An 18,114-nucleotide genomic window follows, 5' to 3' on the forward strand; every position below is an offset into this window, starting at 1 on the left:
GGAGGAAGCAAACTAGACCGTTGATAGTGATATGGATTAATGTATGGTACGGGACTCTGTATGACATCACAGTAACACTGGGGGAAAACCGCGATTTCCCCCCCCCCAGAAATCCCAGTTGGAAGATTCCTGGAACTTTTCTAGAAGCAGTTTTGCAACCCTAGAGGGAGATAGTGGGGTCTGTGACATGACATGAACAGCCTGGCGTACCTCAACCTCCTCTCCCTCGCCGATGTCCTTGTGGTAGTCGGCTGGAGGCGGCAGCCGCACGTCACTGAAGGGCAGCTGTCTCTCTGGTTGCCAGCTTTTAGGGGGACAGGGAGAGAGGCCAAACAATCAAACACACACCGGTCAGCCATCTCACAAACAGGAGACACCTGAAAGACTACAACATCAGCTAGCTCGGCCTAAAAACAGCTCAATGGACTGCAGCTTCGTTAACAAATTCACAGAAAGATACTTATGCTCGCCTTCACATAAAATAGGGTTGAACTGTACACAGGTTGAGGATATTGGTGAAAATATGAACAAAGCAGGCACTCATAGAAAGCACAGGTTTCAATCAGTCATGTAGTATCTCACACAAACAGCTACTCCTCCACAAGGCGGGGGGGGGGGGTTGGAACAGCAGAACCATCCCAAGAATGTCAGGGGCCACTGTCCAGTACGCCTGCCTGTATACCCCAGAGGACTATATTTAGGGACACCACAGACAGACAGAGTCAACTAGAGGAAGAGGAACGGGGGGAGGGGGGGGGCGCTACTATGAAGGGTTTTGTGGACAGCCGTGTCCCGAGCACAGGTGGTGCTGAAATGGGGATTTCAGGAAGAAAGTAAAACAAACAAGGAGAGCGATGACTCGAGCAACGTGGGTAGACTGGTGTGTGTGTCTAACTAGAATAAACCTGTGACTCAGTAACTCACAAATAGAGGAGCTACTACACGTCATGAGTGTAAATAACAACTTACTTGTTTTCAAATACTATTGTGAGTGAGTCTTCATGGACATCTTTGATGAACCCCTGAAAAAGAGGAGAAAAGGTTGATGCATGTCAGAGGGTAAAAACAGGTCTCTAGGTCTGGCACGGTTATGGATGAAGAGTCCTGAAAATAAAACCAGTGGAACAAATGGCTGACTGAAGAGGGGGGCGGCGGGGCATTCGTGCAGTCGAGTCCTTTTCTACAGTAACATGGACTCAACGTGAGGAAACATTGTTGTGCCTTGCAAAAATGTAGAATGTTTATTCAAATGTTGACCGAAGTGGCTCACGCAATGGAGTGTTTGTTATTAGTCGAGTTGAATCAACAAATCACGGCACATTGAAGGTTCCACATCCTTTTACCTCTTGTTTTGCTCCCATGCGCACACTTGCAATGGTCGCCAGTCCACTCATTATAGTCTCCGACTTGAATGAGGACGCCCGTATTATACATTCGATTTGTATTGCGGTACATGCAGTCAGGAGCAGAGGAGAAAACAGGAGTAAAAATGTGTTGCTGTTCGAACGGTTACTATGGTACCGCAGTAATTTGGCTGGCAGCTATCCCCAATTCCATAACCGTCACAACCCTAGACCCGACTGCACAAGCGTGCACGCAGATCAAAAGTGCACAACACAACCCTCCCCACTGGAGAAAGTTAAGTGATACTGGATCAACAGCCATTACAAGAGACTCCTCCAAATCTGTCCCCCATCCATCAGTCAGCCCTCCACAGATCTGTCACACTGTGCCATTAACTCCCCGTAAGGGTGACAGTTGGGAGTAGTGGAGGGAGGTTGCCATGGTGCTCAGTGTTACACTGCCTTATATGGGGCCAAGAGGTCGCTGGCAGTGGCACTAGGGCCTGAGAGGGAGAGTGATTGTCAGAGCTTCACCTGCTGGAAAGGAAACCTAAGGTTTCGAGAGGCAGCGCAGGCGTTATGCATACTGAAAGGCCTTTACAAGTGATAGCATCAGATTCCCTTATACTACACAATCTAACAATAACTTCAGTTCTACTGCTGCCACTTTTAGGCAGAGAGAGACGGCCCCAGAGAGAGACGGCCAATGAGCCAGAGGGACGCCAGATTGTGTTGTGACAGTGCAATTCAAACTGCCACTGTCTGTGTTGCTGTCACTCAAACTGCAGGCTAGTGCTACAGAGACGAGCTAGCTAGTAGTTACCAGAGGGGGGAGGGGGGGGGGGGGTGAGAAGAAAATAAAACACTTTGGATAGCTGCCTTGTTTGATGAAAGGAGACGGGCATAGTATATTCCAATACATGGCTTACTGTAGTTCTAATGAATGGTGTTCATTTTACTACCAGGTCAAAGGTCAGGCATGCCTTTTGGCATGAGTGCACAGAGGTTAGAGTGTCATTCCCGGTGGTAGTGAGGTCACTCCTTCTCCGGCCATGTGCTGCACTAGGATAACTCCCAACATGCCCAAAGACGGACCACACTGGCGTGGGGGTGCCAGGTCTACTCTACACAACCCTGGTATAGGACGACGTCTCTGTAAGCACCTGTGTAAGGTATTTTCTCTTCTGTTTTAATATGGGACACAAGACCACAAATACCAGCAAATCTCCAAGTCACTTGAATATTGGAAATCTGTTCCAAAGTATTCCCACGCATAATGCTATAAGAGCCTACAATCTTCTGGGAAGGCTTTCCACTAGAAGTTGGAACACTGCTGCGGGGACTTGCTTCCATTCAGCCACAAGATTATTATTGAGGTTGAGCACCGATGTCAGGCGATTAGGGCTGGTTCGCAGCCGGCGTTCCAAATCATCCCCAAGGTGTTCGATGGGATTGAGGTCAGTGCTCTGTGTAGGCCAGACAAGTTCTTCCACACCGATCTCGACAAACCATTTCTGTATGGAACTTACTTTGTGCAAGGGGGCAGTGTCATGCTGAAACTGTAAAGGTCCTTCCCCAAACTGTTGCCACAAAGTTGGAAGCACTTTGTACAATGTCATTGTATGCTGTATCGTTTAGATTACCCTTCACTGAAACTAAAGGGACCAAGCCCGAACCATGAAAAACAGCCCAAGACATTCTTCCTTCAAACTTTACAGTTAGCACTATGCATTGAGGCAGGTAGCATTATCCTGGCATCAGCCAAACCCAGATCTGTCCACCAGCCTGCCATATGGTGAAGAGTGATTCATCACTCCAGGAGAATGCGCTTCCAATGATCCAGAGTCCGATGGCAGCGAACTTTGTCACTCCAGCCAACGCTTGGCATTGCATATGGTGATCTTCGGCTTGTGTGTTGCTGCTCGGCCATGGAAACCCATTTCATGAAGCTCCCGATATTATTTCCAGAGGCAGTTTGAGAGCTCGGTAGTGTTGCAACCGAAGACAGATGATTTTTACACGCTAAGCGCTTCAGCACTCCGCGGTCCCGTTCTGTGAGCTTGTGCCCTACCACTTGGCGGCTGAGCCGTTGTTGATCCTAGATGCTTACACTTCACAATAATAGCACTTACCAGAGCAGCACTAGCAGGGCAGAATTTTGAAAGACTTGTTGGAAACGTGTTGAAAGTCACTGAGCTCTTCAGTTTGTTTATGGCAATTGGATCAATTTTATGCACCTGTCAGCAACGAGTGTGGCTGAAATAGCCAAATCCTTTCATTTGTATATAGTGTACATGTGATCGTATACAAAATTTAAGCAAGGTTTGAAATGGTGTTTTAGTCAAATATATCCATATGGGCTTCTTGTGGTTAAGTTCCTGTACACAATTTATTTGGCCCCATGACCATCCGCTCAAGAAAAACAGATCTATACATATACATAAACGGAAAAAAAAATTAAACATCCCCTTTTCAGTACCCTGTCTTTCAAAGAACATGTGTAAAAATCCAAATAAATTCACAGATCTTCATTGTAAAGTGTTAAACACTGTTCCCCATGCTTGTTTAATGAACCATAAACAATTAATGAACATGCACCTGTGGAACGGTCGTTAACTTGAGTGTAGGGGGCAGTATTTTGATGTTTGGATGAAAAACTTACCGAAATGAAACTGCCTATTTCTCAGGCCCAGAATCTAGAATATGCATATAATTATCAGATTAGGATAGAAAACTTTTAAGTTTCCAAAACTGTCAAAATATTGTCTGTGAGTATAACAGAACTGATATAGCTGTGCAGCAATGCTCCCCATCCAATCTGACAGAGCCTGAGAGGATCTGCAGAGAAGAATGGGACAAACTCCCCAAATCCAAGTGTGCCATCGACAGAGCCGTCACAACAATTCAGCCAGCATGATAGATGTTAACAAAGCGCAAGATCAACCAATGACATTCCCATTCTTGCTCTTTTTCAACTAAATGGTTTATGTCACCATAGATCTCCAAGTGGCAAAGTCATTATAGCTGTCATTATTGTTGACCTGTGAAACCTAGTGTCTAGTCACCACAGCTGACCCCTCAAGCAGGGACCACATTCCCCCTGGTCCTCCAGATCACGCTTAAAAGGGGAATCCTGCAGTTCACACAACTGACAAATGGAGGTATTTTGGATATAAAAATAATCTTTATGGAACATTTGTGTAACTGGGAGTCTCGTGAGTGCAAACATCCGAAGATCAAAGGTAAGCAATTAATTTTACTGCTTTTCTGACTTTCGTGACCAATCTACTTGGCTGCTAGCTGTTTGTAATGTTCTGTCTGCTGAGAGAGATGTCCTTACATCAACGCTTGGTATGCTTTCGCTGAAAAGCTTTTTTGAAATCTGACACGCCAGGTGGATTAACAACAAGCTAAACTGTGTTTTGCTATATTGCACTTGTGATTTCATAAAAATTTAATATTTTTAGTAATTTAATTTGAATTTGGCAATTCAGCGGATGTTGACCAAAATGTTCCCGCTAACGGGATGGGATGGGTGAGTTAAGACACTAACAGCTTACAGATGGTAGGCAATTAAGGTCACAGTTATGAAAACTTAAGACACAAATGAGGTCGACCGGGCCTGTACTAGAGGTCGACCGATAATGCTTTTTCAACCCCGATGCCGAATATTGGAGGACCAAAAAAGCCGATACCGATTAAACCGGACGATTTTTTATTCATTTATTTGTAATAATGACAATTACAACAATACTGCATGAACACTTATTTTAACTTAATATAGTCGATCAATAAAATCTATTTAGTCTCAAGTAAATAATGAAACATGCTCAATTTGGTTTAAATAATGCAAAAACAAAGTGTTGGAGGGGTGAAAGTGCAATATGTGCTATGTAAGAAAGCTAACGTTTCAGTTCCTGGCTCAGAACATGAGAACATATGAAAGCTGGTGGTTCCTTTTAACGTGTCTTCAATATTCCCAGGTAAGAAGTTTTAAGTGGTAGTTATAGGAATTATAGGACTATTTCCCTCTATACCATTTGTATTTCATTAAACTTTGACTATTGGATGTTCTTATAGACACTTTAGTACTGCCAGTGTAACAGTATAGCTTCCGTCCCTCTCCTCGCTCCTCCCTGGGCTCGAACCAGCAACACAACGACAACAGCCACCATTGAAGCAGCGTTACCCAAGCAGAGCAAGGGGAACAACTACTAGAAGGCTCAGAGCGAGTGATGTTTGAAACGCTATTAGCACGCGCTAACTAGCTAGCCATTTCACGACAACAGTTACACCAACCTCATCTCAGGCTTGAAGTCATAAACAGCGCAATGCTTGACCCGAAGAGCTGCTGGCAAAGCAGTGCTGTTTGAATGAATGTTTACGCGCCTGCTTCTGCCTACCACCGCTCAGTCAGATACTTGTATGCTCAGTCAGATTATTCTAGATAATATCTAGTAATATCAACCATGTGTAGTTAACTAGTGATTATGATTGATTGTTTTTTATAAGATAAGTTTAAGGCTAGTTAACCCGTAACAGGCAGTCTCCTTGTGGAGTGCAACGAGAGAGAGGCAGGTCGTTATTGCGTTGGACGAGTTAACTGTACGGTTGCAGGATTGGATCCCCCGAACTGACAAGGTAAAAATCTGTCTTTCTGCCCCTGAACAAGGCAGTTAACCCACCGTTCCTAGGCAGTCATTGAAGATAAGAATATGTTCTTAACTGACTTGCCTAGTTAAATAAAGGTCTTTAAAAAATACATTTAAAAAAAAAATACAGATTTCCGATTGTTATGAAAACTTGAAATCGGCCCTAATTAATCGGCCATTCCGATTAATCAGTTGACCTCTAGCCTGTACTCTGGAGTGGGATCGATTTGGAGGTGGAGGGTCCCTTATGGTCTGGGGTGGTGTGTAACAGCATCAGACTGAGCTTGACGTCATTGCTGGCAATCTCAAAGCTGTGCGTTACAGGGAAGACACCCTCCTCCCTTTTGTGGTACCCTTCCTGACATGACAATGCTACCAGCCATAGTGCTCGTTCTGTGCGTGATGTCCTGCAACACAGGTATGTCAGTGTTCTGCCATGGCCAGCGAAGAGCCCGGACCCGAATGCCATTGAGCACGTCTGGGACCTGTTGGATCGGAGGGTGAGGGCTAGGGCCATTCCCCCCAGAAATGTCCAGGAACTTGCAGGTGCCTTGGTGGAAGAGCGGGGTAAGATCTCACAGCAAGAAATGGCAAATCTGGTGCAGTCCATGAGGAGGAGATGCACTGCAGTACTTAATGAAGCTGGTGGCCACATCAGATACTGACTTTTGATTTTGACCCCTTTTGTTCAGGGACACATTATTCCATTTCTGTTAGTCACACATCTGTGGAACTTGTGCAAACAATGTTCTTCCCCAAAAACATATCAAAATGACAATCTAGCTAACTATATAGCTGTCATCTAAAATAACCCTAATTTATAAGACAATTCTTATTTGATTAATGAGGGCTGGACCTATCTAAAAACAACAACAACTTCCGTCGCCGACTGAGATGGCCGCCTCGCATTCCTAGGAAACTATGCAGTTTTTTGTTTTTTTACGTGTTATTTCTTACATTAGTACCCCAGGTCATCTTAGGTTTCATTACATACAGTCGAGAAGAACTACTGAATATAAGATCAACGCCAACTCACCATCAGTACGACCAAGAATATGTTTTCCGCGACGCGGATCCGGTGTTCTGCCTTACAAACAGGACAACGGAATGGATCGCATGCAGCGACCCAAGGAAACGACTCCGAAAAAGAGGGAAACGAGGCGGTGTTCTGGTCAGACTCCGAAAAAGGGCACATCGCGCACCACTCCCCAGCATTCTTCTTGACAACAAGGTTGACGAAATCCGAGCAAGGGTAGCATTCCAGAGGGACATCAGAGACTGCAACGTTCTCTGCTTCACAGAAACATGGCTTACTGGGAAGACGCTATCCGATGCGGTGCAGCCAACGGGTTTCTCCACACATCGCGCCGACAGAAACAAACATCTTTCTGGTAAGAAGAGTGGCGGGGGCGTATGCCTCATGACTAACGAGACATGGTGTGATGAAGGAAACATACAGGAACTCAAATCCTTCTGTTCACCTGATTTAGAATTCCTCACAATCAAATGTAGACCGCATTATCTTCAAGAGAATTCTCTCGATTATAATCACAGCCGTATATATCCCCCCAAGCAGACACATCGATGGCTCTGAACGAACTTTATTTAACTCTTTGCAAACTGGAAACCATTTATCCGGAGGCTGCATTCATTGTAGCTGGGGATTTTAACAAAGCTAATCTGAAAACAAGACTCCTAAATTTTACCAGCATATCGATTGCGCAACCAGGGGTGGTAAAACCTTGGATCATTGTTATTCTAACTTCCATGACGCATATAAGGCCCTGCCCCGCCCCCTTTCGGAAAAGCTGACCACGACTCCATTTTGCTGATCCCTGCCTACAGGCAGAAACTAAAACAAGAGGCTCCCACGCTGAGGTCTGTCCAACGCTGGTCAGACCAAGCTGACTCCACACTCCAAGACTGCTTCCATCACGTGGACTGGGACATGTTTCGTATTGCGTCAGATGGAAATATTGACGAATACGCTGATTCGGTGTGCGAGTTCATTAGAACGTGCGTCGAAGATGTCGTTCCCATAGCAACGATAAAAACATTCCCAAACCAGAAACCGTGGATTGATGGCAGCATTCGCGTGAAACTGAAAGCGCGAACCACTGCTTTTAATCAGGGCAAGGTGTCTGGTAACATGTCCGAATATAAACAATGCAGCTATTCCCTCCGCAAGGCTATTAAACAAGCAAAGCGTCAGTACAGGGACAAAGTGGAATCTCAATTCAATGGCTCAGACACAAGAGGCATGTGGCAGGGTCTACAGTCAATCACGGACTACAAGAAGAAACCCAGCCCAGTCACGGACCAGGATGTCTTGCTCCCAGGCAGACTAAATAACTTTTGCCCGCTTTGAGGACAATACAGTGCCACTGACACGGCCTGCAACGAAAACATGTGGTCTCTCCTTCACTGCAGCCGAGGTGAGTAAGACATTTAAACGTGTTAACCCTCGCAAGGCTGCAGGCCCAGACGGCATCCCCAGCCGCGCCCTCAGAGCATGCGCAGACCAGCTGGCCGGTGTGTTTACGGACATATTCAATCAATCCCTATACCAGTCTGCTGTTCCCACATGCTTCAAGAGGGCCACCATTGTTCCTGTTCCCAAGAAAGCTAAGGTAACTGAGCTAAACGACTACCGCCCGTAGCACTCACTTCCGTCATCATGAAGTGCTTTGAGAGACTAGTCAAGGACCATATCACCTCCACCCTACCTGACACCCTAGACCCACTCCAATTTGCTTACCGCCCAAATAGGTCCACAGACGATGCAATCTCAACCACACTGCACACTGCCCTAACCCACCTGGACAAGAGGAATACCTATGTGAGAATGCTGTTCATCGACTACAGCTCGGCATTCAACACCATAGTACCCTCCAAGCTCGTCATCAAGCTCGAGACCCTGGGTCTCGACCCCGCCCTGTGCAACTGGGTACTGGACTTCCTGACGGGCCGCCCCCAGGTGGTGAGGGTAGCAACAACATCTCCTCCCCGCTGATCCTCAACACGGGGCCCCACAGGGTGCGTTCTGAGCCCTCTCCTGTACTCCCTGTTCACCCACGACTGCGTGGCCACGCACGCCTCCAACTCAATCATCAAGTTTGCGGACGACACAACAGTGGTAGGCTTGATTACCAACAACGACGAGACGGCCTACAGGGAGGAGGTGAGGGCCCTCGGAGTGTGGTGTCAGGAAAATAACCTCACACTCAACGTCAACAAAACTAAGGAGATGATTGTGGACTTCAGGAAACAGCAGAGGAACACCCCCTATCCACATCGATGGAACAGTAGTGGAGAGGGTAGCAAGTTTTAAGTTCCTCGGCATACACATCACAGACAAACTGAATTGGTCCACTCACACTGACAGCGTCGTGAAGAAGGCGCAGCAGCGCCTCTTCAACCTCAGGAGGCTGAAGAAATTCGGCTTGTCACCAAAAGCACTCACAAACTTCTACAGATGCACAATCGAGAGCATCCTGGCGGGCTGTATCACCGCCTGGTACGGCAACTGCTCCGCCCTCAACCGTAAGGCTCTCCAGAGGGTAGTGAGGTCTGCACAACGCATCACCGGGGGCAAACTACCTGCCCTCCAGGACACCTACACCACCCGATGTTAGACCATCAAGGACATCAACCACCCGAACCACTGCCTGTTCACCCCGCTATCATCCAGAAGGCGAGGTCAGTACAGGTGCATCAAAGCTGGGACCGAGAGACTGAAAAACAGCTTCTATCTCAAGGCCATCAGACTGTTAAACAGCCACCACTAACATTGAGTGGCTGCTGCCAACACACTGTCATTGACACTGACCCAACTCCAGCCACTTTAATAATGGGAATTGATGGGAAATGTAAATATATCACTAGCCACTTTAAACAATGCTACCTTATATAATGTTACTTACCCTACATTATTCATCTCATATGCATATGTATATACTGTACTCTAGATCATCGACTGCATTCTTATGTCACTAGCCACTTTAACTATGCCACTTTGTTTACTTTGTCTACATACTCATCTCATATGTATATACTGTACTCGATACCATCTACTGTATGCTGCTCTGTACCATCACTCATTCATATATCCTTATGTACATATTCCTTATCCCCTTACACTGTGTATAAGACAGTAGTTTTGGAATTGTTAGTTAGATTACTTGTTGGTTATCACTGCATTGTCGGAACTAGAAGCACAAGCATTTCGCTACACTCGCATTAACATCTGCTAACCATGTGTATGTGACAAATACAATTTGATTTGATTTGATCTAAGTGAAGCTAGCTACAATAAGGATTAGCCACGATAATGGACTTTGCGGTTAGCGTTCGAAATGAAAGTATGGTATAATTCTACTATTTGTATTAATTTGCATCAGTCATTGACAAACTGCAAATTCCACTATTATGCCTATGCCTTAATTTGGCTAGCTTCACAACACACAACCTGGTCAAGCCCTCACTAGCCACATGAAGCTTGCTGGCTACTTATAACGTTAGCTTTGGGCAACAGGGTTAGGTAGCTGGCTAGATATTCATTTTCGTGAACTGAAGTTCAATTTCAATAGGTGAACAACAAGTGGCAACCTAGTCAATACTTACAAGGATTCCTAAATCATTGCTAAGAATAATGAAAATGACTACAGTTTTTACTGGTCATTGTTTTCAGGCTGGTTGTATTGGTGCTAGCTAGGTACCAAGCTAAAGCTAGCTAACACAGAAGTTGCAGTCGAACAAATGCTTTATTACCAACGCGGAATTGTAAACACATCGTTCGTGGCCAGTGTTTGCTGACTTTTTTGTACAGCTTTGACAGTGCTACCGTCTCTTTTTTGACACGCAAAGACCTAAACACCATTCCATAGTATGTATGTCATGAAGCTAATAGCAGTGATGCTATTACTGTGTAACTCCAGTAGGACATTATCGGAAAAATAGCGCACTTGGTAGTGTTAACCGGTGCTTGACCAGTCGGCGAAAGCCAACGTCACCCATGACAGAACAGTTGATTGTCAAGGGCAATGAAATTAATTATCTTGGCTTTAATGGACTTCGCCTTCAAGTTGTCGTCTCGCTGAAATTGTTACTCTTTCAAATGACTGCTTGATCCACACAGCAGACATTGTGGGGTAGGTTAGGAATGGTGTGTTGCACGTGTAGCGCATTTTTTTTTACGTGGCGTCATTACGTCATGTACCTACATTATTTAGGTACGCAAGTCAGCTTTGACATCGGTTTTGCACATCAGCCGACAGATGTTGGCATTTTGATTGAATATCGTCCGATACCGATATATCATGCATCCTTAACTTTAGGAATACACAGGGAAAGACTATGGAAGCCTATTCCCACCCCTAATTATTAAAATGTTTCCCACGTTCTCTCGAAATGGACTAAAAAATATTGAGAAGTTATTTGAGAATGCCAACATCCCGAAGTCGCCTCTCCACTGTTGACGTTAGAGACTAGTGTTGTGCGGGTACTATTTAATGAATCTGCCAGTTGAGGACTTGCGAGGTGTCTGTTTCTCAAACTAGACACTTGTGCAATTGAGTAATCGGACAAGTACACCGGGGCCTCCCACTCCTTTTTCTCATCTGGTTAGAGCCAGTTTGCGCTTGTCTGTGAAGGGAGTAGCACACAGCGCTAGCCAGGAAACTGAAGATCTCGTACATTTCTCGCATGGAATAGCCTTCATTTCTCAGAACAATAATAAACTGATGCGTTTCAGAAGTTGGTTCTTTGTTTCTGGCCATTTTGAGCCTGTATTCGAAACCACAAATGCTGATGCGCCAGATACTCAGCTAGTCGAAAGGACAGTTCTATTGCTTCTTTTATCAGAACAGCTTTCAGCTGTGCTAACAATTGCAAAAGGGGTTTCTAATGATCAATTAGCCTTTTAAAATGAACTTGGATTAGCTAAAACGTGACACTGGAACACAGGAGTGATGGTTGCTGATAATGGGCCTGTGTACGCCTATGTAGAAATTCCATTAAAAAATAATCTGCCATTTACAGCTACAATAGTCATTTACAACATTAATATCTACACTGTATTTCTGATCAATTTGATGTTATTTTAATGGACAAAAGTGCATTTTTAAGGGACATTTCCAAGTGACCCCAAACTTAACTATAGTTTATGTCATTTTTTATTTAGCTAGGCAAGTCATTAAGGAACAAATTCTTATTTGCAGTGACGGCCTTGTTCAGGGGCAGAACGACAGATTTTGACCTTGTCAGCTCGGGAATTGAATCTAACAACCTTTCAGCTACTGGCCCAAAGCGCTAACCACTAGGCTACCTGCCACCCCAATAAATACATATATACATAACCAGTCAAAAGTTTGGACATGCCTGCTCATTCAAGGGTTTCTCTTTAATTTTACTATTTTCTACATTGTAGAATAAGTGAAGACTTAACGATGAAAACACATACGGAATCAGGTAGTAAACAATCCAATTTTAAATCTAAATATATTTGGATGTTTTATTATTCAAAGTAGCCACCCTTTGCCTTGATGACAGCTTCGTTTACTCTTGGCATTCTCTCAACCAGCATCATGAGGAATGCTTTTCGAATAGTCTTAAAGGAGTTCCCACATATACTGAGCATTTTTTGGCTGCATTTCCTTCATGCTGCGGTTCAAATCATCTCAAACCATTTCAATTTGGTTGAGGTCGGGGGATTGGGGAGGCCAGGTCATCTGATGCAGCACTCCATCACTCTCTCGGTAAAATAGCCCTTACCCAAGCCTGGAGGTGTTTTGGGTCATTATCTTGTTGAAAAATCAGATGAGATGGCGTATCACTGCAGAATGCTGTGGTAGCCATACTGGTTACGTGTGCCTTGAATTCTAAATAAATCACCTCGAGTCACCAGCAAAGCAGCCCCACACCATAACACAACCTCCTCCATGCTTCACGGTGGGAACTACACGTGCGGAGAGCATCCGTCCACTTACCCTGCATCTCACGAAGACAAAGCAGTTGTAACCAAAAATCGCAAATTTGGACTCAGACTAAAGGACAGATTTCCACCGGTCTAATGTCCATCACTCGTGTTTCTTAGCCCAAGCAAGTCTCTTCTTATTGGTGTCCTTTAGTAGTGGTTTCTTTGCAGCAATTCAACCATGAATGCCTGATTCAAGCAATCTCCTCTGAACAGTTGATGTTGAGATGTCTGTTACTTGAAATCCGAAGCATTTATTTGGGCTGCAATTTCTGAAGCTTGTAACTAATAAACATATCCTCTGCAGCAGAGGTAACTCTGGGTCTTCCATTCCTGTGGCAGTCCTCGTGAGAGTCAGGTTCATTATAGCGCTTGTTGGTTTTTGCGACTGCACTTTTATAAACTTTCAAAGTTCTTGACATTTTCCGGATTGGCTGACCATGTCTTATCGTAACGATGGACTGTCATTTCTTTTTGCTTATTTGAGCGGTTCTTGCCATAATATGGACTTGGTATTTTACCAAATAGGGCTATCTTCTGTACTACTACTAATGCATTAACAAAAGAAATTCCACAAACTTAACGAAGCACACCTGATAATTGAAATGCATTCCAGGTGACTACCTCATGAAGCTGGTTGAGAGAATGCCAAGAGTAAACAAAGCTGTCAAGGCAAAGGGTGGCTACTTTGAAGGTCAAATATATTTGTTTAAAACTTTTTGGGTTAATACATGATTCCAAATGTGTTATTGCATAGTTTTGATGTCTTCACTATTATTCTACAAAGTAGATAACAGTAAAAACTAAGAAAAACAATGGAATGAGTAGGGCTGTCCAAACTTTTGACTGATATTGTATATATAAACAAGTCAAAGGTGCTGCTCTCACAGGTTTCCTAGATAAATTAAGGGATGTCGAAAACGCTTGATATGTGTGCTTGATATGAACAAGAGTGAGAGGAGATTAGTACAGTGCCTTCAGAAAGTATTCATACCCCTTGATTTAAAATCAACATGTGGCACAGTCCGAATTCAAAATGGATAAAAATTTACACTCACTCATCTACACAAAATAATGCGTAAGGACAAAGTGAGATTTTTTTTCTCACCAAAATTGTTTCAAATAGAACACAAGGGCCTCCCGGGTGGTGCAGTGGTTAAGGGCGCTGTACTGCAGCACCAGCTGTGCCACCAGAGACTCTGGGTTAGGGAGGGCTTGGCCGGTAGGGAAATCCTTGTCTCATCGTGCACCAGCGACTCCTGTGGTGGCCCGGGCGCAGTGCGCGCTAACCAAGGTTGCCAGGTGCACAGTGTTTCCTCCGACACACTGGTGCGGCTAGCTTCCGGGTTGGATGGCGCTGTGTTAAGAAGCAGTGCGGCTTCTTTGGGTTGTCTATCGGAGGACGCATGACTTTCAACCTTCGTCTCTCCCGAGCCTGTACGGGAGTTGAAGCGATGAAACAAGATAGTAGCTACTAAACAATTGGATACCAAGAAATTGGAGAGAAAAGGGGTAAAATATATATTTTTAAATAGAACACAGAAATCTTATTTACAACAGAGTCAATACTTTGAAGCACATTTGGCAGTGTTTACAGTTGAGACTCTGGTTAAGTCTAAGATCAAATATTTGCCCATTGTTGTTTATTTTTTTAATCATTCCTAGACAACCATTTTCAGGTCTTGCAATAGGTTCATGTAGATTTAAGTCAAATCTAACTTGGCCACTGAGACATTCACTGTATTCTTGCTTATCAACTTCAGTGTTGATTTGGCCTTGTGTTTTAGGCTATTGTCCTGCTGAAATGTGAATTAATCTCCCAATGTCTGATGGAAAGCAGACAAACAGGTTCCCCCAATAGGATTTTCCCTGTGCTTAGCTCCATTCCATTTTTTTATCCTGAAAAACTCCAGTCCTTAACTATTACAAGCATACCCACAACATGATGCAGACAGCACTATGCTGGAAATTAGTGGTGATACTCAGTAATGTGTTGGATATGCCCCAAACATAACACTTTGTATTCAAGCCAAAAAGTGAATTGCTTTGCCACATTACTTTATTCTATACAGGCTTCCTTTTCACTCTGTCAATTAGGTTAGTATTGTAGAGTACTAGAATGTTGTTGATCTATCCTGAGTGCTATCATATCACAGCCATTAAACTTCGTAACTGTTTTAAAGTCACCATTGGCCTCTGTGAAATCCCGGCGTAACCCCCATTCCTCTCCGACAACAGTTAGGAACGACGCCTGTATATTTGTAGTGACTGGATGTATTGATACACCATCCAAAGCGTAATGAACTTCACCATGCTCGAAGGTATATTCAATGTGGTTTTTTTTGTACCCATCTATCAATGGTGCCCTTCTTTGCAAGGCATTGGAAAACCTTCCAAGTCTTTGTGGTTGAATCTGTGTTTGAAATTCACTAGTCGACTTAGGGATCTTACAGATAATTGTATGTGGAGTACAGAGATGGGGTAATTCAAAAATCATGTTAAAACACTTAATGCACATAGAGTCCATGGAACTTATTATGTGACTTGTTATGCACATTTTCACTCCTGAACTTATTTAGGCTAGCATAACAAAGGGATTGAACACATATTGACACTTCAGCTTTTCATTTGAATGAATAGGTAAACATTTTCAAAAACACAATTCCACTTTGACATCACAGGGTAGTGTGTAGGCCAGTTACACCCCCCAAAAAATCTCAATTTAATACATTTTAAATGAAGGCTGTAAGGCAACCAAATGTGAAAAGATGTGAATACTTTCTAAAGGCACTGTAAAGGTGAATGGATTGTATACTTTCAGGCCGTAGAGACAAAATGTCACAAAGTTAACAGAACAGGTGTGAGGGAGGAGGAGAATAAATATAGTCCAAACCAGGGGTATTAAACTCTTACCCTACGAGATCCTGAAACAGTTGGTTCTGTTCTACCTGATAATTAATTGCACCCACCTGGTGTCAAGGTCTAAATCCATCCCTAATTAGATGGAAACAATAAAAAAATGCAGTGGAACTGTCTTTGAGGTCCAGAGTTTGAGTTTGAGGGATTTAAACCACAAGGGGAGAGCAGAGCTAGAGAAAAAACAGGACAGAGTGAATGAAAATTTGGACTGGAAGGGTGCTGAGATTAGGATCACCTGTTCCACCAACACCTGCTTCAGTTCTTCAGTTACTGTCAGGCAGGCTCAACTGAGCCATTCAACCATTAGCAAATCACTAGGGCCTATTCAACTGTCTGCCAGTACACAAACTGTCTGTTTTACTAAACTACAGCAAGCATTTGCACAGGGACTTCTGCCTTACTGACGTTAAATGTAGTCATTTGACTCAACTTGAATCACTGAATAAAATAACTGACATCCTCATAATGAAAATGAATGCATTGACTCCCTTATGTTGAGTCACCTAATTTGGTTGTCACTGTGGTGTGATGTTTGGAAACAGCCATGATATGACTAACTATCAATGTAAATAATTTGATTCACTGTACTAACGTAGGCTGACTCAGCCTCCTCGTTTGAACGAGAAATTGTTAGAAAAAAAACTTAGGGAACAATGTGAGAAAGTGGAAATAATTTAACAGCATTATAGTAGGTACCTGCTTAGAAAGACGAATCAAATACATTACGTCAGTTAGGCTACTTACTTTGCTATGTCTCACCCGGGACAGTAAACAAACAGGTCGAGATCTCAGAACATTTTAGATTGTCCATCCTTCCACCGCCCTTATTCTCGCTAGCAAATGTGAGTGATTAGCTAGCAACTCCTACCAAAGAAAGGAGTGCCCCGAGAAGATGGTTTGCTGACTAGCTCAAGACAGCCAACAAAGTGTAAAATTGACATTTAGAATTGACCAAAACCAGGCCACAACAAGCGTGCTCCACAATGGCCAACGGTGACCTGATGAACAAAAAAAATCCAGGAATAGCGATCTTAACATTTTTTGGGCCTACTCTCAATGAATGATGCTGCTAACCAAATCTGCCAGCTAGTTAGTTAACGTTACCAACGCTAGTTGGTATTTGCTAGCTAGTTAGAACAAAACTGTCGACATCAATATTTGCAATTGTTTACCAGTTGTGCATCCTTAGCTAACGTTAATCACTGCACTATTTCATTTACCTTGTAGAAGGCCCCGTTCGAACCGCGAACCTCCACCGCCAGCCCGTCCATAGTCGTCGGTAGGTCCGCACGACTGGGCTTCTCTGATTGAGCCGCTACGACTCCGTGCGGTTCCGGTACCACCCCCAGCTTCTCTGCCGCTGGCCCGTCGCCGCTCTCCGGCCGCTTGTGGATTTCCAGTGTTTCGGGAGGTGGAGGGAGAGGGGTGAAGGGATCGGGGAGTTGGGTGTTGATTATGGGATCAACGAATAGCTAACGTTAGCGTCTCCAGCGGTCAACTTCACGTTAGCTCACTACCTAGCTAACGTTAGCAAACTATCGACGATACCTTTGTTAGCTAGCGTGCAACGGCACTAGCAAGGTGCTGTCCTGCGTTGAGGGGGCCCGCGGCGGTCTAGTTGCAATGTGCTTCAAAGCTAATGATGCTATGTGAAAGGAAGATGTTAGCAAGCAGCTAGCTATCACCGACACCTTGATTCCGTCACTTGCGGGATGCCAAAACAGGCGTATACATGCAGCAGTCGGAGAGAAGTTACTGTATTAAGTCATCGCTGGGATTCCTTTTGTTGTTTTTAAGTATATTTTAGCAAAAAAAGTATCCTCCCGAACTAAGCGTTTGTGGTGCACTATCGCCCGACAACTCCTAATACTCCAACCACCCGTCCCTCAAACGCACGCCGACAGAGTACATCAGTGAGGTACTGAATGATCTCGATAAGCCCACCCCGCATTCTTGAAAGATACACCCAAAATAGCATACTGACTTATCATTGGTCAATATGACCGCAAATCAAATATATATATTTTTCATTGGTTCAATAGTTAGAGGCCGGTCTGTGTTTCATCCAATAATTGAGCCAAATATCTATTTTACGCATCTCTATTGGAGATACTGCCTGTCAGTTATGTTACCCAAATTACTGACTAAAATGGCAAGCTAATTTTGTGGACCTCTACATTCCCATCCTTATTGTGATTTAATTGAGTCCAGGGGTAGTCTATGAAAA

At 44.0% G+C, this 18,114-nt stretch overlaps 1 protein-coding gene across 4 annotated transcripts in view; it reads right to left on the minus strand.

The window, feature by feature from the left end:
* LOC115138008 (RNA-binding protein FXR1-like) overlaps nucleotides 1-17,809 on the minus strand; it is a 32,260-nt gene extending 14,451 nt beyond the window's left edge. For all 4 annotated transcript variants that reach the window (XM_029674396.2, XM_029674394.2, XM_029674395.2 and 1 more), the window contains exons 1-3: nucleotides 17,108-17,809; nucleotides 970-1,022; nucleotides 211-304 (exon numbers count right to left, since the gene is read on the minus strand). In XM_029674396.2, the coding sequence (XP_029530256.1) occupies nucleotides 211-304; nucleotides 970-1,022; nucleotides 17,108-17,158 (198 nt within the window). In that variant the 5' untranslated portion in view covers nucleotides 17,159-17,809. The remainder of the gene's footprint in view (nucleotides 1-210; nucleotides 305-969; nucleotides 1,023-17,107) is intronic.
* Nucleotides 17,810-18,114: the final 305 nt, after the last annotated feature.

The sequence above is a fragment of the Oncorhynchus nerka genome, linkage group LG12, assembly GCF_034236695.1.
Source record: "Oncorhynchus nerka isolate Pitt River linkage group LG12, Oner_Uvic_2.0, whole genome shotgun sequence".
NCBI classification, from domain to species: domain Eukaryota; kingdom Metazoa; phylum Chordata; class Actinopteri; order Salmoniformes; family Salmonidae; genus Oncorhynchus; species Oncorhynchus nerka.